Raw genomic sequence first — 23,151 nt, forward strand, 5'->3', positions numbered from 1 at the left:
GGTACTTTCCACACGCACATACTATACTATTTCTACCTCTACTTCTATCCCTTCCACCCACAGTATGGCTCCGAATAACTAGTCGGTGCTCTTAGCCAGATTATCATGTTCGACTCCGCGTTCACATTCATGCGCATGCCCTGGGTGTACAACTGCCCATCGGATCCGGTATACGTGCATGTGTCCATGATGAGACCGGCAGTTTGAGCAATGGACTGGCTGTTAGTATGGTTAGTCGTAGCTCAACACATCCGTACAAAAAAGACATGGAATAAGAAGGGCGAAAAGAAAAGAAAAGAAAAAAACTCACCAAGAACTCCTCGATACAGGATCCGAACCTTTATTGCACGTAGCGCCCGTGATCTCAGCCTTTGCCACCGTGACTGAGTTTCCTACGCTATCCACATACTTGATATACCCCTTGCCGAAGCTGCGGATCGGGGAGGTGCTGCAGGCATAGGCAGTAGCGGCGGCAAGATTGTTTATTAGCAAGGCGGCAATTTCGCTCTTTTGTAGTAATAGTGTCAGTTTTTGTTGTCTGGTCGTTGTTGCGATTTGGCCAGGTAAGGTAGGTAGGTAGGTAGGTAGGTAGGTAGGTAGGTAGGTAGGTAGGTAGGTAGGTAGGTAGGTAGGTAGGTAGGTAGGTAGGTAGGTAGGTAGGTGCTTTTTATACAAAACTTACCAGCGCCGGAGGAATAGGAGTGGGGCTACACACCACAGCCGCATCCCATCGCTTGTCTACCCCTAGGTTGTCGTGATTCGCAGTAGTGGCAACTAAAGTACCGTTGAGCGAGTCACGATGAGCCTGCAATGCTTGTTCCGGAGTGAGGGCGGTCTCGGGGTTGGCGATGATGTCGTCTACCCATTTGGCGAAGGAGAAGCGTTCGGTGGTGGTGGTGGTGGCAGGAAGGGCCCGGGCGTCATCCCGTTGATGAACTACGACCAGGGAGGAATCAAGGGGGCTTGGGTTGGTAGTAGGAACCGCAATAACAAAATTGAGGAGGCCCAAGGTCGTGACGAGGGCAAGGGAGAGCCCACTGGCGGATTTGACCATTTTGGCTACGGTAAGTATATAGTAACCTGCAGGGGAATAAGATTGGAAAAATGGACGGAGCGTTGCAGCCTTGAGCAAAATCAGTCTGAGTGGAAGCGATACTGCGTGACGCTCTCGCCTTCTTCCGCTTCAGCTTCACTCATCAGCTTCACTCTTCGAATTCACCCTTAACTCTTCAACTTCACCCTTCACCAATAAAGTTAGGTAGGTAAACAATTAGCTAGATAGATAAGAGGTATCAAAAGTAGTAAAATGGTATCTTGAACTTTCTAAACAAGACAAGCCAAACCAAAAATAAAGATAAAAAGGATGATATGAAAGTGAGGCGGCCCTTGCTCAAAAAGAAATAAGTGAGGTAAAGTGTAAAAAACGTAGTAGTAGAAAGACAACAGGACCCCAAAGCCCAAACAGCCATTTTCTCTTCATCCACCTCCCCATCCCCTTGCCAAATCTCCTCTCTCCCTTTTCGCCCCTCCCGTCTCCTGGTCCTTTTCGTGCCCAACGAGTGAGTCCCCGGGACCGGCTTTAGGTAGGTAGGTATCTCTATGTATGGTATGGTGTGGTATGGTACATATATGTATGTATAGTCAGTTGTATGAACAAGAAAGCACGAAGAAAAAAAAAAGGAAGAAGAAAAAATATGTGTAAGTGGTATAAGCAGGCCTTGCTTGCCATTCCTTCTGTTTCAAACAACCAATCCGTTCTTATCCGTCTCGTCAACCCATCCTTCGATCCATCCATCCTTCTGTCAATTCAATTCAGTTGAGTTCGTTTTCCCGGCCCGGTTGCTGTTTGTCCTTCTTTCTTTACACACTTTCGACACTTGACTTTTTTTTTTACTTATTAGTTATATGCAAGGCCCGCCTCACTAACCGTCATCTGCTAACCTTGGTGGTACTGCTGCTACTCGCCCCTTCTTCTCCATTATTTGGGCCGCCATGACGGGCATTACTTCCACTGGCACTGGCACTGGCACTGACACTGCCACGGCTACCACCTCCACCACTTCCACCATTACTCCAACCTCTCCTGTGGCCGTGTCTATGCTGTTGCTGTTGCTGTTGTTGATGTTCCGGAACAACCCGAATGGTGGATGACGAGAGCGGCATTCCATCGGTGCTCAGCCTATGGGAATCCGTGGTTATCGCGATCCCGACATCGTACCCAAGCCCTTTGAATCCTTCGCCCACATCGACATTATCTTCCTCCTCTTCCTCTTCGTGTATGTTCGACCTCGTCGGAGTCTGTTGGTTCGTGTTTGCGTTCGGTCGGGGTTCACTGATCGCATGGGCCACCTCTTCCTCTTCAAGATCCTGCGACAAAGGCCTCGACCTTCTCGATCGCTGATCAGTGATCGTCCCTTCATCCGCACTCTCATCTGCACTTTCATCCTTTTCCCCATCCTCAATGATCCTCTCCTCCACAATCTCCCCCGGCCCGCTGATGATGGGACTGAAGTTATCCACCTCTTCCACCTCCTCTTCTTCTTCCATGCCCGCCATCCCTGGTCCTCCCCAACCTGCGCCCGTCCTGCTTCCGCCCCAGCCGTGGCTACTGTAACCATACCCACCACCACCACCGTGGTGCTCTTCCTCTTCTTCCTCGCCAGGCTCCTCCTCCTCCTGGATCGTAATCTCCCCACTCCTGCGCCCCAGCCCGCTAGCGCTCGCACTCCTAGAATGGCTCGCACTTGCCGACCCGGACGCACCACTACTACTCCTCTCTTCTCTCTGCCTGCTACCAGCGTGACCCGCGCCACCGGCACTGCCGCCAAAGTTGAGCATCGGGCCCTTGAAGAGATTCTTCTTCCTCTTGGCGAACATCACGCCGCCATGGCCACCGGGTCCCACGACAGGTGATCCGGTACCTGTTGCCCTCGGACCGAAATAACCCCCCGAATTGACCGAGGCAAACGGGTTGGGGGAGCCGGGAGCCTGGGGCATTTGGTAGTACTGCGTGTTGGTGTTGAGGACGGAGAGGCCACCGCCACCATTGCCGAGGAAGGAGGCATTGAGACGGCCGTTGTTGTCGGATGAGCTGTATTCACTGGGCGAGGCAAAGAGGCCGGGACCTCCGAGGCTGCCGATGCCTAGAGGCGGGCCGGTGCGGTCGCGAACGTAGCGGATGTTGCTTGGGAAGCCGACAGTTGTAGGTGTGGCGGGGAGAACCTTGACGGAGTGGTGTGGACTGCGGCTGGCTTGTAGGGCGGATTTTGAGACTGATGTAGAAACGGAATTGTTGGAGGAGGTTGAACTAGCTTTGCTGTGGGAATGGTGGTGGGTGTGGTGCATTGAACGGATGGACGAGACAGACGAAGAGGTGGACTTCCTGCCGCGAAGGCCCGCGGTGCCGGACGGTCGCCGCATGGTGGAGCGGGGTGTTAGGGGCGATGGCGATAGGGACTGTCTCTTGTACGACCCTGACGTGTATGTACGTGGAATCGGTGGCAAAGAGGATGGTAGCGAGCTCGAGAGGCCGACGGAAGCGTTACTGTTCTTAAACGGAGCAGAGCTTGCGGAGAGCGCCGGTGACGCTTTGCTGGCGTAGCCGTTGGCCACTACACCCTTAGGTAGGCCAGCGGTACCCGTCGTGATCGGAGAACTTGCTGCTGGGTACTTACTCGTCTGCGGACGTGGACTCTCCCCGTCCTTAGATTTGTCATCCTTCGCGGTCTGCACCGCGGCCTTATCCGCCAAGTTAGGGGTGGATTGGCTGGCACGTTTCTGGGAGTTCTTATGCCGCCGCGTACTCTCAAAGAGCCAATGTGTCCAATTCTTCCAGAATATCTTGGTCTTGGACGGTCGCTTTTTCACCTGGTTCTGGTCATCAGGCAGCTGTAAAGAACCGTTCAAGTCCAGAACTTCACTTGTAGTGACCAGATGAAGAGTCGACCCTCTCGACCTCGCACTCCTCAGAATACCCTCCTTCGGTGGGGGAATCGGCTTCCTATGCCGCGAGGAGCTAGTAGACCGACCCCTAATCGAGTCCTTATCAACCGGCGGTGGTGGCATGTCCCCTTCTATCGGACTGCGAGGTTCAATCGCGCTTCTGGGATAGTCGGCATAGCTGGGCATGTCCGGGATGAGCAGAGTCGGATAGGGTCCGCTTCTTCTCCTCTCGCTCCGCCCTCGTGGTCTTTGTGGTTGCTCTCCGAAAGGGAATTGCGACTCTTCCACCGTAGCCAAGGCATTGAGTCGACTAGAAGCCTGGGAGAACCGTCTCGAGTTTCTGTTTTCCTCCTTTTCCCTGCGCTTTCGTTCCCTTCTCGCCGCCTTCCGTTCCTCCTTCTCAATCAATAGTGTCCACCAGCCAGCGAGGGCGTCACACTTTTGGGCTATGACACTTTCCATCACCGCCTCTGTATCCACCCCAGCGCTTCGCATGCGATGTAACGTCTCCTGTTCCAGCGCCGTCGAAAAAGGGGCTGGTTGCTCGATTTTCAGGATCTCCTGTTGTTGCGGCGCATATTCGGCGAGGAATGGGTGCGCGAGGATATCGGGCAGAGACGGTCGTATTAGGGGTCGTTTCGATAGGAGTTTCTTCATAAGAGACAGCGCATCTGCCGGAAGGGTATCGGGGTAGTCTGGTTCCTCGCTAAGGATCTTCCGCCGGGTAACTTGCTCGTCATCGTCGTCAAAGGGAAGCTCGCCGCAGAGAAGGGCGTAGAAAATGACTCCCAAGCTCCAAACATCCACCTTTTCGCCCGCATATTTTTCGCCCTTCAGCATTTCCGGAGCCGAGTAACAGATGGTGCCGCAAAACGTTTGCAGGTAGTTGGCCTTGCCCTCATATTCCCGTGTGAAACCAAAGTCGCATAGCTTGACGTTCTCGTGTTTGTCGAGCAGGATATTTTCCAGTTTCAGATCCCGATGGACACAGGATTGTCGATGGACGTAGCACACGGCGCCCACCAGTTGCGCAAAGATCCTCTGAACCTTGTCGACCGATAGCTTGCCATGTTGAAGAAGGTAGTTGTACAATTCGTCGCCTGTGAAACACATTAACGTAATTTAGAGAGGGCGCGTACGGGCGAAGGTGATGTCGAAGGAGACCTCTGTTCTTGTTTTCGTACCTGGACAATATTCTAGCACCATCCACACCAGGTTCTCCGTCACGACCACCTCGTATAGTCGGGCGATGTGCGGGTGGACGAATTGGCGATGATGATGGATTTCGCGAGCGAGGTTGGTGTCATCCTTGTTGGCTGACTTGAGCACGACCTATATATGCGACCGAGGAAGATTAGTCCCGAGTGTCTCGGAAAGGATAGAAAGAGGCTTTCAGGGACCAAGCCACCGCCAGCGCAACACGCACCTTGGAGCCATTTGTAAGTTTGTGGGTGGCCAAGTAGACCTTGCCGAAGGATCCTTTGCCAATTAGTCGTCCGAGGGTATAGTTGCCAACCGATCGTAGGTCTTTGCTCGAAAATTCGCTGCGCAACAGAAGAGACGACAGAAGAGGATTAGCGAATTGTGGCTTCTTTCGTGCAAGGAACGTTTTATTGGAGAAAACTTACTCGAGCAACTCCTGATATGAACTCGCAAGCTGTGGTGGGCAAGACCGCAGTGTCAGCATTCCCATTCCTGCAATCTTGATCATACGGATGAATGGATGGGGATTAAGGGGGGAGTAAGCAGGCTCGTTCCGATCGAAGCAGGCAAGCAAAGCCAAAGCAACGCAACCCCAGGTACACCACACACACCTTGGCTTTCCGTCCAAGCGCCTCGGCCTTCCCTTTTGCCGTCTGCATCACTCCGCGCCGTCGGGACGGGACCCGGTCCGCATCCGCTTCTGGACCACCAGCGACTGCGAGTACTACTTTGGGAGAGTCGGGGGTATGATTATATCCAAGTTATGGAGTGAAGCGCAAGCTATCCAAGCGAAAATAGGTGTGTGGTCGAGGGGGAATAGGTTGATGGTAGTATCCTTGACAAGGGGCCAAAGGAACCAAAGAGATTATTATCGGAATTGGTGGGCAAAAAGAGCGTCTTTGTGGTTGTAGTAGCAGGATGGCACTGTTGTCGTCGTGGATGCAAACATGGATGATCAGATGGGGATTCTTTCTGTTCGTTGGAGCGGTCGGTCGGGTTTTCGGAGAATTGCGACGTTCGGGACTGTCTCTTTTTTCTTGTCGCGGTAGGTAGTACCACCTCAAAGCTACCTAGGATAAGGTATGTAGTATGTATGTATGTAGTGTAGTCGGGACGGGACTCGGGGAGAGAGTCTCTTGCTTGGTCGCGTGGGAAGTGGAAGCCTCGCTCGTCTCGTCTCGTCTCGTTAACGGCGGTCGGACTGGCGCCGGGGCCGACAAGGGGTAACGTTCGGGTGGAATTTGGAAGTGGAATTGGGATTAGGATCGAAGTAGGCGTGTAATTGTGTAATTGCCCAGGTGTTGTTGTAAGGCTTGGTTGTCGATCCCCAGCAGCTCTTCTTTCCACTGTTACTTGTCTCACGGCTAGAAGGGTAATGGATAATAGCCCGGAGAGGGTAGAGACCAGACAGAAGAGGTATTACGGTGTAGGTAGCTCTGCCTCTAAAGAAACCAAGGAGGAGAACAACAGAACTGTCGTTAACGAAGAAATTCCAAGGGTCTGGACAATTTGAAACAGATTCGACGGGACCGAGGGCGGATGGATGGGAGCTTGTTCAAAGTGTCGCCAAGAAGAAAGTCCAAGTGGAATGGCACGGTCAAATGTAAAATTACGGGAGACGCCGTGCAGAGCAAGGTGTCATACCAGGGAGCGCTAGGAAATCAGGAGAAGAAGGATGGACCGTTTCGCTAACCTTGTGGGGCACCTTATCTACCACGGGGGATAGCACATGCCCGGCGTTCTTCTGTTAGGTAGTGGTTAGGTAAATAGGTACTGTAGGTGCTAGTAGACTAACTCTTCTTACTACCTACAATCTCTTTACCACTGGTTGAAATATTTTTTTTAACCTTTCACATTCTCAAACCAAAAGACGCGCGGAACTTGTCGCGTCTTTCTAACATTGGAACTGTTGACGTAAACTATCCATCCTTCATTTCGTCATAATCGCATGGAAGAAGTTGGTTACTAGACATGCCCCTGACTTCCTTTCTTCTACACGCAACAATAAATTGGGGCTCTTTCCCCGTTAGTGCAGCCCACACCCGACTCGCCCACCACTAGCAAATGACCGTCTGTACCCCCATCATCCTTCCTATTCATTGCCATTGGAAGCCTCAACATGTCCAAGCTGCCTATCACCTCCCATTCCATCACTTGAGCATTCCAACAGGCCGGTTTACACAGTAGACCCTACTTTTTGCCAACCTTGTCTACCTGGACCGACATCAATCAAAAACAACGCGGAAGCATGGGTGGATGGCCATCTGCGGCCCGGGACCACCCTGCCCTGCATGCATTCAGCTCCCGCCATTCAGCTGCATGACTTCGGCGATGGAACGCATGGTGATTGCCCTGACTTCAGGTCCCCCGTGGCCGTGGAGCACTGAAACTCACTGTGTGGTGTCGCTTCGGGCCATTTCCAGCTTCCATGGCGGCTTCTGGGCTTCTTCTGGTGAGTGTTCTCTGCAGGACATTCGTCTTCCAGGTCAAGTCGCTGGGGCTGCTACGGTCTGTAATTGTATGACGAAACGATACCGGTACGAAGATGCTGTAAGATACCGGTACGGGTCCTGTACTCCTGCCCCCATACGGTAGCCTCCAAGGAGGTCGTAGAAGTATGTACACCGAATTGTGGTTACTAGGTATTCAGCGACAATCATTTTCATATCTACGGTAGATACTACTACGATTGACCACCCTCGTGACCTGCAGTGAGATAAGATGGAAATGACTGCAATCATTCTGTGCGGTTGCTACAGAAGATTGGGGTGTTTCCTCAGCATCATCATCTCCGTTCATTGCAGTTGAGGAGACCCACTGTATGGGGCCGCCGTATGGAATGGAGATGGTCAGGGAGTCATTGTAGACGAACCCATTGGGTAAGGTACTGTATGTACTGTTTCGCCTTATGGCTGGCTTTCATGTGATCGAACGTGACGTTGTACGAATTATGAACTAACACTTCGGAATGGTCAATGTTGTTCTTTGGTGGTATATCATAACGCAACGAGCCCGCCGTGCTCCAAAGCCTATAAACGCCCATGGTACTGTATCCAAACACAAAACCACTACTTCGTCGAATCCATTCCATCAATACTCGTCACTAGTCATGATCCATCATCGCTCCAAACTCATACTTCTCATACCATGGTATCACTTGCGAAAAACAGCCGAGACAGATCCCTAAACCGTCCTGGTCATTCCGCTTGTTTGACCATTCCCATCATAATGCCCACTCCCACTCCCACTCCCCTCCGCGTGGTGCCCGCTCCCACTCCCATTGCCATGCATACCCGGCACCCAATCCCTCCACTTGCTCGGATCCTCCACCATATCGAACGCCCTCTCCTTCTTACTCTTATACCTCGGCGCATCATCATCCATCTCATCGAGGTCTTCCAGACGACTTTCGTCGTCCGAGCTGAAGCTGCTCGAGCTCGGGCTGCGGTTCAGCACCATGCGGACCTTGGTACCCTCTTTCTTCTTGATCTCCAGCTGCTCCTTCTTGGCCTTTTGGTGCTCCTCATCGCCGCAGTCCAGGGCCCGGATATGCAGACCTGGGAACTGCCGCTGAAGGAACGCCTGCAGATCGGGCAGGACGCACTTGTCTGGTCGGTAGGTGCCGCTGTCATTGTCGATGATGAGCTCGTAGTCTTCTGGGTCGCGAGAGGACTCGGATGTGCCTGGGTGATCGTGCGTCTCGTAACTGAGACCGTTGTCGCACGTGTAATCATAACCACTAGGGCTTTGCGGATCATAGTGATGGTGGCTTGAGGAGCCTGTGTGCGTGTGATGGGGCTTGTGGCGCTTGATGATGCGTCGGATGAAAAACTCTCCCGAGCAAGCAATGTAAGTCGCTACGTCCGAGTGCATGGTGTGCTTGCTCAGGAGATCGATACCGAATTCCTTGCCCGTCTCGGTGAAGCGCAGCAAGCCGTCCAACGTGAGCACGTAGGTGAAGATGCGACCTCCTTCCGCGTAGTGCGCCATCCTGAGAAACTGTAGGGAGGCATCTCTGCTGCATTCTGCAAAGATCCCGAATTCGGTACTAGAGTCGTAGTTGTAGATTCGTCTATGTTGCTTGTGAAGAACTTTGTTGAGGATGTGGCCCCTGAAACCCTTTTGCGAAAACATCTTGCCGATGATGGGACGGAACTCGACAAATCGGTGGTATAATCTGGGGGGGACTGGCCCAGCAAGTTGGATTTCGTTGGCTTGAAAACTGTTCTTCCGTCAGTAAATGCATCATACTTCAGGTTCCAAGGGGATGACCACGCACTCGTATTTCTGTGGCATCTTGCTGTTGTCATCAAGGTCTGTCCCCTCACTACCGGCCGTTACACCGGTCAGCCGCCCGATCATGGGACTGAAGTGCTTGACCCAGTAGGTAGGACCCAGAGTGCACATCTGAGCGTGAGGGGGATCCGAGACGCTTAGAACATTGACGCTGATGTGTATCTGAGGTGATTTCCATTTCAGTCCATGCATGAGAGCCTCGATGCCCTTGTGGAAGTATGCGCGTTTGCTGCCCGAACGCTTCTTAACCTCGAAGAACTGGCCATCCAGTCCGAATCCCGGCCAGTCTTCGTCTAGGTGATCTACCTCAATGGTAACGTTCCCCAGTCGGTCATCATGATCCGGCCAATCCTCGTCGTATAGGCGGCACTTCAACTTGAATCCTGTAGCTGGCACGTTGGCAACAATCCAGTCTTCCTCCCATACCGGCTCGAGACTCTTATGTATGGTTCGTGTCCTTCGTGTGAGAGGGGGTTCCTCCGGGTGTCGCTTGGGGACATCGGCAGTCAATGTGGCGTGTATGTATGGGTCGGCAGATACTGTTTGGATATCGGCTACGGGGAGGTTGATGGCTTTATGGAATGTGATTTTGATGGTATATCCGGGAGGGGCGTCGGGGAGTGGAGTTGGGTCAAATCCACCTGGAGGGTTATCGTGGTGTTCTTCGGACTTGTCCTGGCCTTTCTCGTGTGAACCATTCTCGGGAGGATCATCATATGTGGGTTGCTCAAGGTAGTGCTCTGCAGCAGATGGAGGAGCCATGTTTGCAGTTCGTGTTCGGGAAGATCACCAAGTCCAACCAGCCTGCTCCAGTCGTCGTAGGGATGAGTATTCTGTTGTGCTCGCTTGGTTGACCAATCGCATGTTATTCTACCACCACAATTCAGGTTCAAAAATGTTTGACTTTTCTTTTTCGATTCGCGCTTCCGAGCTGGTTGTTGAATCTTGGGGGCAAAAGACGAGCAAGAAGTCGAGGGAGTTGTAGAACAGTTACCGGTTCCGGGATGAAGGGGTATATAAGGTAGATATCCAAGAACTGCTATGGTATTAGCCGGCTGACGGCACACCAGATATGGAAATCCAAAAAATGAAGACTTGAACGGATGGAGACGAAAGGGAGGATCAGCAGGGCAGATACCCACCCCGCTGCGCCTGCCGTTCGTCGCTCGGTTCGGCGGTTCACAGCCCAGCCAGGCAGTGAGAAGCTCAGCTCCTTCCCCTGCCCGTGACATCCAAGTACACTACGCAACCAGCCTTTATCTTTCCCTCTTTCCTTGGATTCCATCGGCATTTTGGCCGGCCTTAACCAAACTTTGAGGTGCCTTTTTTTCTCTTCATTGCAACATTGGATACATGACCAACAGCCCAACCATCTCCATGACTCAAAACCACTTCAGTTTTGTTCAAATGACCCCAACGCTCTCAAGAGTGACGAGTTTCTCGAAAATGTGGTGACGTCACATGCTCTCTTTTGCACACCCAAGCTTTCAAGGGTTCACGGATGCTCGGCATCGCGACAGCAGCATTGAACATGGGATCCTTCATCTCGTCCAATTCGTTTCCTCGCTCAACCGGCGCCAAGAAAATCTATTCCACAGCGTCTTCGGCTTTGTGGGGCCGTCTTGGCTCGGCGCTGGCTCGGCGCTGTTCCGCTGTCCCGCCCTTGTTCCTGTTTGACACCCGTTTTTTGTTGACGATTCAATCAGCTCTCTTTTCTCTTTTTTCTCTTACATGCTTCGCCCAGCGTTTGCGATCGTCCATGGCACATCGGCCAGTCCGTTTCATCCTTGTTCAATGCGGACGACGCTCCGGTCACGCACGCCTTCGTTTTATCACGCCCCATCGTATCTACGTATCTAGGCGAACTACCTAGGCTGTCTTACGGACTGCACTGCCTCTCATAACTCAGTCAGCCACAGCTTGCGATAGTGGCATTGCGGCACATGGAATTCGACCCCGACCCCGACCCCGACCCCTCTTATCTTTGAACCCGAAGTTATTCCCGTCCGTCTATCAGACTCACCGACAGTTGATTTCATCGACAAGATGCGATATAACAGGCAATCGATGTTCGGTGGGCAGGACCTCCAGCTTTCATCCGTCCTACCAAAGTTTCGTGCGGGGAAATTTGGGGTTAACTATGCCTTTATAGCTTTAGCGTTCAGTTAAGTCAGTAACAACAAACGCAGGGACACCCTGGTCTTGTAGCAGAGCGGTCCCAGCGTTGCTTCCAAGAAACTCCAAAAGTGCACGTGCTCGATTCACATCGAGGTGCGAACTTTTCGACCAATACAATCTATGGGAGGGCTGTCTGGACAAGTTCTGGGCACTCTCCCATGGTGGGCTCATTCACCATAGCGTACCATAGCGAGTATACTTATCCCCAGCGCAAAAAAAAATAAAAAATAAAAATATCAGGAAAAATATCAAGCGAAAAAGCGAAACATCTAGCGAAACACTTATCAGCGAAAATCTACAGCGGAACATCCCCCCAAGCGAACACATCTATCCCAAGCGGGTTTTACGTTTTTCCAAGCGGTTTCCTAGCGAAAGTAAGTAAATATCTTTTTTGCCCTTTTTCCCGCTCTCTCTTTTTACCCTCTTTTCCTTCTATAGCGTACCAAGCATTCACGAGGCAAAAGCACGAGCGTTAAAGGACATGTTCACAAATCGGCTCGTTGGGTATATTAACGTCGTAAATCATAAGCTTCGTTTAGCCCGCCTACCAACCCTCCCTCCTTCCCGCTGATTGTACTTGAGGTCCATCCTTCTTCTTCTCTTCCCTTCCCTAGCCGCTGCTATTCCCCCTATGGGCCGCCCGCATCCTTCCCACTTGCCGACGGTATGTCGACCTTTATATACTTCTGCGTTTCTTCCTCAAACCGGAACTTGAGATTCACCCCTTCCTTCTCTCTCTTCGCCATCTCCTTGTTGTGTGCTCTGAATTCCTCCGCTATAAACTTCTCCGGCTCCGGCATGATGGCCGGTAAGCAAAACGGTGTTTGCCCTACTCCTTCCTCTGTCCACGCCGGTGGTGAGAGGGGTGATATTGGCGAGACCATCGGTAGGTCGTCGCCAGCGTTTTTGGTTGTCTTCTGTTCCTTCTCCAACTGTTGCTGTTGTTGCTGTTGTTGTTCCTGCTGTTGTTCCTGTTGTTGCCGCTCTCGCTCTCGCTCCCGCTCCTCTTTATCCCTCCTTGCCTCCATTTCCTTCTCACTGACGCGCACCTTCTCCCCCTTTTCCTTCTTCTTCTCATCAATAATCATTTTCGAATCTTTTTTCTCATCCAAACACAAAATGATTTGCTTCGCATCCGCCGCATCAGCAAACAAATCATCATCCATCTTCTCCTTAATCTCCCCATCCACCCCGTCCATCTCGCACCGCACCTGCCCGTCGATCTCATAGTGGCCCGTATCGTCGCCCATCTCGTGTCGGGACCATTCCCCATCCAGCTCATAAACGGCGCTCGGACTCTTGGCGAGATCCGAACCGGGGGAGTGTGACTCCGTGATGGTCGAGTCCGCTCGGGCTTCTTTTCGGCGTTGTTGTTCTCGCTGTTTCCTGAGACGCCGTCGTCGTGCAAAAAAGAACCCTGCCCCGCCGGCGAGAAAAGTAAAGGCTACGACTATGCCCATGGCGATGCCGATTACGGCTCCAGTGGAGATTACTTTGTCTTTGTCTTTGTTCTCGAGGCCTGGTTGCTGTGCGTTTTCTGCCGAGTTGGTGGAAGTGGGAGCAGGAGTGTTGCCGGCTGAAGCTGGTGATTGGCCGTCGTCGCTGGTCAATGTAGTGGTTGATTCCAAGGGGACATAGGCTGGGTCGGTGGCTATTTTTCATCTTGCGTTAGCAAATCTCCCTCTTATGTGTTGTGTTCCGCTTCAATTTTTCGTTCTCAATTTATCGCACTCACGAGAGAGTGCTCATGGACAAAACCATGGAAAAGTGCACGAAAGAAATGGAAAAAAAAAAAAAAAAAAAACACTTACAAGGCGCAACAGCCTTATTACAATCAATCTTCATCTCACACACATTCCCATTCCCCTTCAAGTCATACGCAAACCCCGTCCTGGCTCTCTGCCAACACCTAAAGTCTCCATATCCATTATTCCCCTTTCCCACGTAATCGTCCTCAGCGACATGGTACCCGATCACGGCTTTGAACGTCACGCCTGTGTCGGCCCACGTCGCTGATGTCGTGGCGTTGTACCAGGTTGCTGTCGTGTTTAACTCGGTATCGACGATCCCCACGCCCCCCGTCGGTGATCCCTGGACGTCGGCGCTGTAGTATGCCATTTGCGACGACCGGATCCCGGAGGCCGAGAGGCAGTCGCAGAGGATGACGTGTTCGGTAGCGCTTCGCTTTTGTACTGATGGTTTGGTGTTGATGAGGGAAGAGAGGGCTAAACTCCGCGCGATGCCGGCCTGGAAGACGCCATCATTGTCGTTGGACGAGCCGCGGCGGACGGCAGTGATGCTAGCGGAGGTGACACCTGTTGAATAGAAGAGGGTTACCAGGATGAGGTACCAGGTAAGTCGGAAGATGACGGCGATGATGGAGACGGAGGCGGAGAAGGGCGTAGCGACGATCCGGGTGGGAATCATGTTTCCGTTTCGTTTCCTTCCGACTTCTCGACCGAAAACACAGGCCACTGACAAAGCTTCACCCCTAAAAGAGCGAAGAGTAAGGAGGGGAAGCGCACTCACCGTCCCAGTCGCAATTGCAGTCGCACACCCGAGCTTAAGGTTGATGTGAGCCGCTCGTGAATCCGGGCCGATATTGAAAGGGGGGATCTCAACCACAACCTCAACCCCTAGCGACTCCGAATAGCTGCACACGAAAACCTTCGAACGGACGATAAGGATAGGCAGTCCGCCAAGATGAAATGAGGATCCTTGGTATCTTATTGAACGATTGACCGTATGAGGGGAGAAGTGGAGCACTTCAATCTCAAATGGTCTCAAAGATTGCTTGCTCTCTCTCAACCGGAACCCAGAAGCCGGAATGGGGGCATGATTTAGTGCTCCGAAGTGCGAGGAGGGGGAGACGTTCGACTTCCCCAGTGCTGTCGTCGTGTTCGCCGGCTGTCGATATGGTTTCTTCGCATCACCAGTTGTAGTTCATGGAAGAAGCTTAAAAGGACCCTGGAATTCGGGACGGGAAGAAGCAGATCATTGCTTGTTCGCTTTTGTTGTTTTGGATGGATGAATGAAAGAATGGGAGTGTCAGCAGTAAAGAGGAAATGCGGGTTTCATTTCCTGATGGTGAACAGGGGGCTGCAAGGCTTGTTCTAGCCTCTTAGAAGGATTTCTAGGATTATAGCGTAGGCTAGGCGAAGCTAGGGTTGCAATCCGGAAGTGTGGAGATCAGGAAATATGTCTGGGGATTAAACAGACGAGGATCTGTAAACAGTTGCGTGAAGATTCAAAAGGTTGAGGGTGTAGGGGCTATAGAGAAACTTCATGTCTGAGAGAAGCGGGAACAACACCTCTCATCGATTCTCAATTCTCACACACTTTCGGGACGCCCATATTGAAAAGAGGCTTTTGACAAGCGAGGTACGACGGGCTCTATTGGAGCACCAAATGAAAATTGCCGTTGGCGTCCTAGGCAAGAGACACAATATGATTTGGGATGGATGGACGGGATGGATAAATGAACGTGGAAGTAGAAAAGATATCGAGATGCAAAAATTGGGTCTGTCTTCGGAAGGCTGGGAATCGTGAAGTTGGCGTGCTTCACTAACAGAAGCTGCAGCATTTCTCTTACAAAGCTGTTAGTGTTCAGCTGGCCAGAACCATTGCCCAGAAGAACAAGACATCACTCTGCAATGCGACAGTGTGCTGACGGGCATCACAAGCCATCTTGACAATTCCCCAATCATCAGGCTTGAAGACTTTTGGACTCGGCATTTATTGTCCGATGACTTGCCTTAGTCTCTGTTCTTGTCCGTTACTTTAATCTCCCAGAGCCTGCGGCTCTAGCTGGTGAAATATGCAGGAGAATGGAGATACGCATGATGGGGGTTCGGGGAGTCCTGATACATTCTCCTTCGGGACAAGCTGAGGATTTTAAAACGATGGAGGTGCATCAAGACGGTGTGACCGGTTTTTGAGGTACACTCGAGTCGAAAGCGCACCGGGTGGTACTTGGACTTTTTGTGTCTTAGGCGTGAAAAGGCGGGATGTCTAGACAAGTCGTGATAGCCGATACGGTCTATCCTTGTTGTCCTTGAAGACACCCTTCTCGAGGAGATGTCACAGTCTCACTGGCAGAGATTCCAGTCTGGGCTACCCTCATCAATTCCCAATAGTCAATACCTTAAACGCCCAAGCAGCATCTTCCGAGGAGTTCGGTAGGTGAGAGAATCGTCGATACACACTCTCACGGCCTTGTTCGAAGTTAGCCATTGTTATGCTGTGGTTGAACCGATTCAGCATTGCGGCAAATTCACAATTGCTGGCCCATCTGAATGCCGTTTCACACCCTCTTCATAAACCACTATGCATGCAACGCCGCCACATGTTGGTCGCTTACTCAGAGCCATGTGATTCGGGATATTTCTGGCCACAGCTTTTCGATAACTGAAATCCAGCCCTATGGGTTGAATCTGATCGATGCTGTCGGGCGGCGTAGTGCCTGAAATGACTTGAAGCATATCCCAACCGTCGGGGTATCCGAGAAGCTTGTTTTTCAAGGAGCAAGGGGACTTGAGATCGCTTTCCAACGGTTGCTCTTAAGCCTCCCGATACGGCACATGCGGTTCCATTGGTAGCTTCTGACCCAAGTGGCCGGCACCACTGTATGTCAACCTGGCCGTTGGCGGTCGCTTTCCGGGTGTCCGTCCCCCCAAGGATGTCCTTCGAAGTTTCTTCGCCTCCATATCCTTTCATGGCCCAATTGCCGACGGTCATTGTCGCGTACCAGCATTCTTGACGTCTGACTCCTTTCAGATCTAGAGGCAAGCCACCTCATTTCATCATGCTCCTCATCCTCTACGTCCAAGGACTCTTGCGCCTTCCGTTTCCTACTGGTTTCCTCAGCGCTTGAAACTGTAGGATATTTCACCTCCTTATCCCATGCCACCAGCGAGTGCGCCGGACTTCTCAGCCAGCTCCTCAGTTCATGCAGAAATAAGCGTGCATGATCTCGTCCCAGGAAGTCAGCTAACATATCTTCTGCTTGGCCAGCGCTGCCTTGTATGTCGACCGTTTTCAGAATGGCTATGATATACTCGAGGAGGAATTCGGCGTTATTTCGACGGCGGGCAACTTCGCGTTCGGAGGCGCTACTCGCACCGCTACTGGGGCCAGCAGCGGGCTCGGGGTCGGAGAGGAAGGCAAAAACTTGTAGTTCGCGTCGTATCCAGAGACGGGCACGGGTTATTAAGTGTGGTGTAGTGGCGAACTGCTCAGGCGTTGGTGTTGGTTTGTATCCGGAAATGCGGTTTGAGCCGACGTGTAAAGAGTATAGCTGGTGCCGGTATATGTGTCGGCGGCGTTCGATAGCTTCACCTGGGGTGGGTGTGCTATGCGTGTTAGAGTCGTGATCTCGTCTTCGGCGCTGTTCGTTACGTCGCTGCCGAAGGAGGTTTGATAGTGCAGGGTTTCCCGATTGGGCCCCGTCCCCTCTGTTTTGGTCCTTATTCCGCGGCCTCGGGGCATTAGGTACTCGGTAAAAGTTCTCATTCGAGGCCGAGTCGACGTATCGGACCTTGTAGATGGCGGCCTTGCATAGTGGGCAGTTTGGGTGTTCTTGAAGCCTATGTTTTCCCTTGTTAGCTCAGCGAAGCATATGGCAACTGGGTACTAAAAACATACCAGCTCACAAGACATACAAAGTCAAAATATGAATGCCCGCACGGCATAGCAGTGCAAGCTTCTGATATCGAATCCAGACAGATGACACAGCAGTCGTCTGCCGCCGCTACCTCGTCGTTCTCGCCGTCGCCATCTTTCTCACTGGCGGCACTCGCCCGTCGCGTTGCAGTGATCTCCTGGAGGGTTGTCTGCAGAACTTGGGCTTGGATGTCGAGAGTCTCGTCGTTTGCTTCCATATGGTTGGGCCCTGAGAGTAGATGTTGTCGTGGCGGGGAGTATGTTGTTGAAGGGCAAAAGTGGCGGCTGTTAGAGTTCAGTTGTTTACGTGCCCAAAGTGCTGATGTAATACAGTGCAGCTGCTTGCACATGTTCGACACATTTTTAGCGGATCGTTGGGACGGAAGCCCCTGCCGTCAGTGGGTTCTGATGAACGGATGCCCCACTGTTTGTGCTGATTGGGTGGGGTGTAACGTACGGAAACGTAAGGGCGAAACGTCAATGAAAGGGAAAGGTCGCGTCCTCCCATTCACTGAGACGCGCTTTCTGTCTGTATCTTTAATTGATTTCCGATTTCAGTTGTTGTCGGCTTTTCAACTTTTTGAGAAGACTGACCTTTTTCCACCCAGCGTCCAGAATTGCTCTTTCTCGTCGAACCAAGAGTAACGTCATAATGGACGAACAACGAAAGGCCGAATATGAAAGCCAAAGTCTACAGTTACGTGCAGAACTCAAGCAATTCGAGGGGGAATACGCCCAGAACCACGACGGCAAGAAGCCGCCCCGCGAAGTTATCAAACAGAATCCGGATATTGGTATGCTTCCCTTTACTGATCTTCTTCAGACTTGCTAACAATTGATCTCGAAACAGCCCAGAAATACAAGCAGTACAGCAAACTCCGCGACATACTCTCCGGAAAGATCCCTCCTCCTCCCACCAAAAGTGACAACCAAGACCCGAGCCAACGCAAGCGCAAGCAAGCAGAGACATCTCTACCATCTGCCTCAACTCCCTCCAAGCGTACCAAGTCTGTCGCCACCCCCAAATCACAACACTACTCTGCCGTCGATGATGAAGCTATCACCCCAGAGGTTGCACGGAAACTCTTCAGCCCTGTCGTCCCATCATCGATTGGCCCTACACCCCAAAAAGACGGCCGTGTTCTCGGTCTCTTCGACCTCATATCCCACACTCCATCCAAGTCAACACATGAAGACAGATCACGAGGGCCCGGATTCACGGCTACACCAAGTAAACGTCGCCACGCCCTTGACCCCGAGAACGATAACGACGATGACGAGAAGGACGACAAGGAATTCATAACCCCCAGCATCCCACGGCACCGTAACCTCGACCGAACCCCATCCTCTGGCCGCAACCGCAATCTGCTCGACAGCTTCCTTGGAGTTCGCGCTACCAACACAACATCCACACCACTAAGCAAGAACAATGCGAACAACTCACCCTCGAAAAACGCTCTCGGCAAGACGCCGTCCGGCGAGCGCTCTGCGTCCAAGCTACACTTCGCCACACCCGCTTTCTTGCGTCGTACATCAGCGCCGCTGCCACCCGTGGACGAGAATGGCGAGTGGTTGGACATCGAGCCCTTGAAGCTACCACGAAAACCGTTCAGCATAGCGAAGGGCAGGGGATTGAGCAGCGTGGTAGCCAGTCTACGGAAAATGGAGGAAGAGAAGCTGGATGAGGAGCTGGATATGTTAAGGGAGATGGAAGCAATGGAACACGGTGACATGGCTCCTCCACCACCGAAGAAGACGCTCACGTCGACAAGTGAAGACCGGAAGAAGAAGCAAACAGGACCAGCAGAGCCAGCGGAACCAGAAGCAGAACCAGACGAAGCAAACGATTTCGAAGACGACGAAGCAGCTCTCATCGAAGTCGAAGCTAGCTTCCTTGAATCACCATCATCGAAGAGGAAGAAGGAGCGGCAGCAGCGACCAGTCCTACTAAGCGGATTCGACGATGAGAATGTTTACGACAGCCAAGATGACGGAGACCTGAGCAAGGAGGGATTGGATCGCAATGGGCAGCCACTGAGGGTGTTCAAGAAGAAGGGACAGAAGAGGACGACACGGAAGGTCAACATGCGACCGACAAGGACGAAACGACCTAGTGCGCCGGTTGCTGAGGGAGACGATGACAGCGAAGAAGAGGATGGTGACGACATGATACCGGAGACACAATTCGATGCGACCAAGAATATGGCTGGAGATGATAGTCACGACGTGGATCCGTTGTTGTCCGGGTCAGGGTCAGGGTCAGAGTTTGATGGGTCAGATGGCGAAGAAGATGACGAAGCAGAAGCGAGTACTGCAAAGGCGGCAAGGGCTGCAAAGAAGAAGGCACCACCATCAGCAAAAGAAAAGAAGGAAGCGACCAAGAAGAAGGACAACAAGAAGGGAATGAAAGAGGATGCCGCCGATGACGAAAAGCCAGCTACAACAAAGAAGCCGCGCATGGTGAAGGCTACGGCGAATGCGAACTTCAAGAGGTTGAAGTTGAAAAATAACGGGGCGAAGGGCGGACCGGCTCATAATAGTCGGTTTAGGAGAAGGAGGTAGTAGTGCTGTGAGATGTTGCACGGTTACTATGGGACGGTATTGGACTGGACGGGGGTAATGAAGAGATGAGCTACGATCGCCAGGGCATGGCATATCTTTTATTCGGGAGTCATTCAGCGCGAGGACGATATAGAACCATTATTGAATATAGAATATGGTGGCTTGAACTCGTCCAATTCTAACGTACACAGCATCAGTAAGTAGGCATACCTAAAGGTACCTCTATACAGCATCTTGCCCATTGGACTGGCTTTAACCCTAGCTTAGTCCACAAAGCATACCCGTGCGTGTGAGATTGGCCTACGGCAGGGGGAAAAGGGAAAGACCTAGAAAGGAAGAACGAGGCAAGAGGGAGAAACAAAACGAGGCAAGAGGGAAAAACGATGAATAGGTGGATGTGTAGATGCCACCACATACTTTACATTCACAACAAGAACACATCTGATAGTTCGCGAATTCAGTATGTCTGATATATATAACCGGCTGATAAATGCAAAAAAAAAAAAAAAAGAAAAAAAAAGGACTGTTTCCTCCTCAATGGTATCAAACCTTTCCTCCCTTTCCGCTTCCAGTTCCAAAAGCGCTAGATATATGTATAGGTATTTACAAAAGAAATTTTGTTTCAAAAAAGACATAGCCAGATTAAAATCCACGGGCCAGCCAACCTGTGCAAGGCCCCTCCTTCACTATGGTAGATAACTAGCAAAACTCCTCCCCCTTGCCCTAATCTCGTTCTTTAGACTCACGCAGCGGTAGCGATCGCCGGTCGTCCATCCACCGTCACCGTCTCCTTGACCGTCTGCGTCTGCGTCTCTGTGACAGTAGCAGTCTCATTGTGAATCAACGTATCCGTCACTCTGACCGTTTCCTTCTTGGTCTCGGTAACCGTCTCTTTCTTTGTTTCTGTCGCCGTGACCGTAGTAGTCTCCTTGACAGGCTCGCCCATAATGGTAGCAGTGACTGTCTGAAATTTGGACTCTGTGGCTGTGGCCGTGGCTGTCTGCGTCTCGGTGACGGTGACAGAGACGGAAACGGTCACTGCTGATTCGGAAGGGGCAGCAGCTGCTGCTGCCGCCAACTTGACGTTATTCCCGTTCAATGTGTCGTGGTTAGCGTACTTGGCAGGCTTGAAGATGCGGTCGACTGTAGCCCAGTATTTCGCTTCTTCGCTGTCATCTGCAGCAGCAGCGGCGGTGGCAGCAGAAGCAGAAGGAGCGGAAGTGATCTCGGCGGCGGCAGGACCGGCAGCGAGTTTGATATTCTTGACGTTGACAGTGGGAACTTCTGTAGGCTCAACAGGATTGCCATAAGAGACCAGGTCTGTCAGGCCGTCGGTAACGGGGATGATTTCGAGGGGGTCGTCGTCGCTTGTGGTGCTGGAAGCAACCGGGGCGCTGGTGGTGATTGGCTCGCTGATGCTGGAAGTGATAGCGGGGGCGCTGCTCGTGGTGATGAGTGCGCTGCTGGTGGTAACTGAAGCAGGGGCCGACGATGGGACTGAGACTGAGACTGAAGTGATTTGGTTAGGAACGTCATGGAACGAGGATGTCGAGAGTAATTGGGTCGAGAAGGATTTGGATGTGGTAGAAGGGGTTAACTTACTGCTGCTAGTGATGTCCGCAACAATGCTGGTCGACGAAGGAATGCTGCTTGAGACAAGCTCGATGCTGCTGGCGGAAGATAACGCAAGAGAAGTAGATGATGCTGAAGAAGACACAGACACAGACGATACAACCGTAGGATGAGCCGAGCTGGGATCCATGGTGAAGGTAATCGGATAAGTGCTCCCGCCATCCGTAACAACAGCAGTCACCGTGATGAATGTCCTGCTGTCAGTAGTGGTTGCGGGAGGTAGGCTTGCCGATGCCAAAGACGAGGAGACCGGAGCGGACAAAGAGACGGGAGGTTGAACCGCGATGACGCTTGACGAGGACGCAGTGGTTGAACTCGTTGTGGGTGGTAGGGAGACAATGACCGACGAGGACGTAGCAGAAGTGGTGATAGGTTCAACAGCAACCGCACTCGACGATGCGGGAGGAGGAGCAACAACGGTAACAGTGACCGTCACCGGGCCCGCGCTCTGAGTAACCTGGGCGGTAGACGTGATGGTCACCTCCGACAGTGAACTGCTGCTGCCGACCGCTCCGGAGGAGGCTGGTACCGTCATGGTTACCGTGCCGGCAGACTCCGTAACTTGGACCGTGCTCGTAACGATCACCTCTGAACCAGCACCAGCACCAGCACTGCTGCTACTAATCGCTCCGGAGGAGGCAGGCACCGTCATAGTAACCGTACCAGCACTCTTCGTAACCAGGATAGTTGACGTAACCTCAGTCTCGCTTCCTCCACCTCCATTTTCACCACCAATAGGAGCAGCAAGAGGCGCCAAAACCTTGGCCGCCTCATCCGGCTCGTAGCAATCAATCACCACACCCTGGACGGTAGTCATGGGCATGACGAAGCACTTCTTGCCACTGTCGGCGCACTTTGCAACGTTGAACTTGCCCTGGGCGTTGCAGTAGGCACGACCACCCTCCACGCACGCAGCCTGACCAGAGATGCAGGTGGTGTCCTTGGTGAGGCCGGAGAACTGCTCGTTGTAGCGGCGAGCGTCGGCGAGGTTCTTGGCGTAGATCTCGGGGGAGACGGTGGTGGTGGCGGAGGGGAGGGCGCCGGTGACGGCGGTTGGGAGGTTGTTGAGGATGTTGCTGGTGATAGCCGGGGCGGATGATGTTGCTGCCGCTGACGATGAGCTAGCGGATCCAGACACTGTCACGAACGCTCCCCCGGGCATCAGAGCAGGATCACTGCTAGCCGCAGCCGCCCCCGTCGATGTCGAAGACTTTCCAAAGTCACTCGGGAACTCCGTCGTGATTCCAATAAACCCTGGCATCGGCGCCGTGTTAAACCCTGGTACCGTGTAAGACACCACAATCGTTGTTGATCCATCACCGCCTACTCCTCCTGTCCCTGCTGGCGCCGTAGAGTGGTCCTCCCCATCGTGCCTCTTCCACGCCGCCTGCCTCCGTACTTCACGACTCCTGAGAGGACCAGCCTCAGCAGCAGTTGTCAAGAGGCCGGCGACGAGACCGAGTCTTATTGTTGAGATAGGTCTCATCTTGTTTGCCGTTATTGATGTTGTTGTTGTAATGCCCGAGTGGGTAGGCGTGTAACCTATGGTCTCAGACCAGGCGTAACCGCGAAAGGATTGAGAAGAGAAAAGAAAAAAACCGAATCCAATTTCCAATTGCTTGCTTATCCTCTGTCGAGTATATTGTTGCGTAAGGTATCCTAGCCAACAGGATGGAA

At 52.3% G+C, this 23,151-nt stretch overlaps 6 protein-coding genes across 6 annotated transcripts; 1 reads left to right on the forward strand and 5 right to left on the reverse strand.

Moving 5' to 3' along the window:
- Window positions 1-1,220: 1,220 nt before the first annotated feature.
- On the reverse strand, window positions 1,221-5,804 carry SMAC4_03681 (uncharacterized protein; the record flags this gene model as incomplete). Its single annotated transcript, XM_003351327.2, has 5 exons — window positions 1,221-5,042; window positions 5,127-5,274; window positions 5,369-5,486; window positions 5,571-5,599; window positions 5,757-5,804. 5 exons carry the CDS (start codon window positions 5,802-5,804, stop codon window positions 1,930-1,932), a joined length of 3,456 nt encoding a protein of 1,151 aa, XP_003351375.2. The 3' UTR covers window positions 1,221-1,929.
- Window positions 5,805-8,171: 2,367 nt separating this feature from the next.
- SMAC4_03682 (uncharacterized protein) lies at window positions 8,172-10,392 on the reverse strand. Its single transcript, XM_066089993.1, has 3 exons — window positions 9,592-10,392; window positions 9,425-9,552; window positions 8,172-9,367 (listed from the first exon to the last, which is right to left on the reverse strand). Exons 1-3 carry the CDS (start codon window positions 10,201-10,203, stop codon window positions 8,329-8,331), a joined length of 1,779 nt encoding a protein of 592 aa, XP_065947552.1. The 5' UTR covers window positions 10,204-10,392; the 3' UTR covers window positions 8,172-8,328.
- A 1,356-nt stretch (window positions 10,393-11,748) lies between these two features.
- Window positions 11,749-14,846, reverse strand: SMAC4_03683 (uncharacterized protein). Its single transcript, XM_003351329.2, has 2 exons — window positions 13,431-14,846; window positions 11,749-13,270 (listed from the first exon to the last, which is right to left on the reverse strand). Exons 1-2 carry the CDS (start codon window positions 14,044-14,046, stop codon window positions 12,249-12,251), a joined length of 1,638 nt encoding a protein of 545 aa, XP_003351377.1. The 5' UTR covers window positions 14,047-14,846; the 3' UTR covers window positions 11,749-12,248.
- A 1,403-nt stretch (window positions 14,847-16,249) lies between these two features.
- Window positions 16,250-17,526, reverse strand: SMAC4_03684 (uncharacterized protein; the record flags this gene model as incomplete). Its single annotated transcript, XM_003351330.2, has 2 exons — window positions 17,263-17,526; window positions 16,250-17,204 (listed from the first exon to the last, which is right to left on the reverse strand). Exons 1-2 carry the CDS (start codon window positions 17,496-17,498, stop codon window positions 16,250-16,252), a joined length of 1,191 nt encoding a protein of 396 aa, XP_003351378.1. The 5' UTR covers window positions 17,499-17,526.
- A 255-nt stretch (window positions 17,527-17,781) lies between these two features.
- Window positions 17,782-20,364, forward strand: SMAC4_03685 (uncharacterized protein). Its single transcript, XM_003351331.2, has 2 exons — window positions 17,782-18,074; window positions 18,131-20,364. The coding sequence occupies exons 1-2, from the start codon at window positions 17,933-17,935 to the stop codon at window positions 19,840-19,842; spliced, it is 1,854 nt and encodes a 617-aa protein (XP_003351379.1). The 5' UTR covers window positions 17,782-17,932; the 3' UTR covers window positions 19,843-20,364.
- Window positions 20,365-20,371: 7 nt separating this feature from the next.
- On the reverse strand, window positions 20,372-22,960 carry SMAC4_03686 (uncharacterized protein; the record flags this gene model as incomplete). The annotated part of the gene is made up of 2 exons (XM_003351332.2): window positions 20,372-21,351; window positions 21,445-22,960. 2 exons carry the CDS (start codon window positions 22,958-22,960, stop codon window positions 20,585-20,587), a joined length of 2,283 nt encoding a protein of 760 aa, XP_003351380.1. The 3' UTR covers window positions 20,372-20,584.
- Between the last annotated feature and the right edge of the window lie 191 nt (window positions 22,961-23,151).

The sequence above is a fragment of the Sordaria macrospora genome, chromosome 6 (genome assembly GCF_033870435.1).
Source record: "Sordaria macrospora chromosome 6, complete sequence".
NCBI lineage: Eukaryota > Fungi > Ascomycota > Sordariomycetes > Sordariales > Sordariaceae > Sordaria > Sordaria macrospora.

What these genes read in the sequence shown, in the direction of transcription:
- SMAC4_03683 (XM_003351329.2), bottom strand. Translation starts at nt 14,046, where the DNA reads ATGATTCCCACCCGGATCGTCGCTACGCCCTTCTCCGCCTCCGTCTCC. An exon ending in TAATAAGGCTGTTGCGCCTT is followed by an intron (nt 13,271 to 13,430) that starts GTAAGTGTTTTT and finishes GATGAAAAATAG; the next exon opens with CCACCGACCCAGCCTATGTC.
- SMAC4_03682 (XM_066089993.1), bottom strand. Translation starts at nt 10,203, where the DNA reads ATGGCTCCTCCATCTGCTGCAGAGCACTACCTTGAGCAACCCACATAT. An exon ending in CACCTCAGATACACATCAGC is followed by an intron (nt 9,553 to 9,591) that starts GTCAATGTTCTA and finishes CCTCACGCTCAG; the next exon opens with ATGTGCACTCTGGGTCCTAC. An exon ending in AAGATGCCACAGAAATACGA is followed by an intron (nt 9,368 to 9,424) that starts GTGCGTGGTCAT and finishes ACGGAAGAACAG; the next exon opens with TTTTCAAGCCAACGAAATCC.
- SMAC4_03685 (XM_003351331.2), top strand. Translation starts at nt 17,933, where the DNA reads ATGGACGAACAACGAAAGGCCGAATATGAAAGCCAAAGTCTACAGTTA. An exon ending in CAAACAGAATCCGGATATTG is followed by an intron (nt 18,075 to 18,130) that starts GTATGCTTCCCT and finishes ATCTCGAAACAG; the next exon opens with CCCAGAAATACAAGCAGTAC.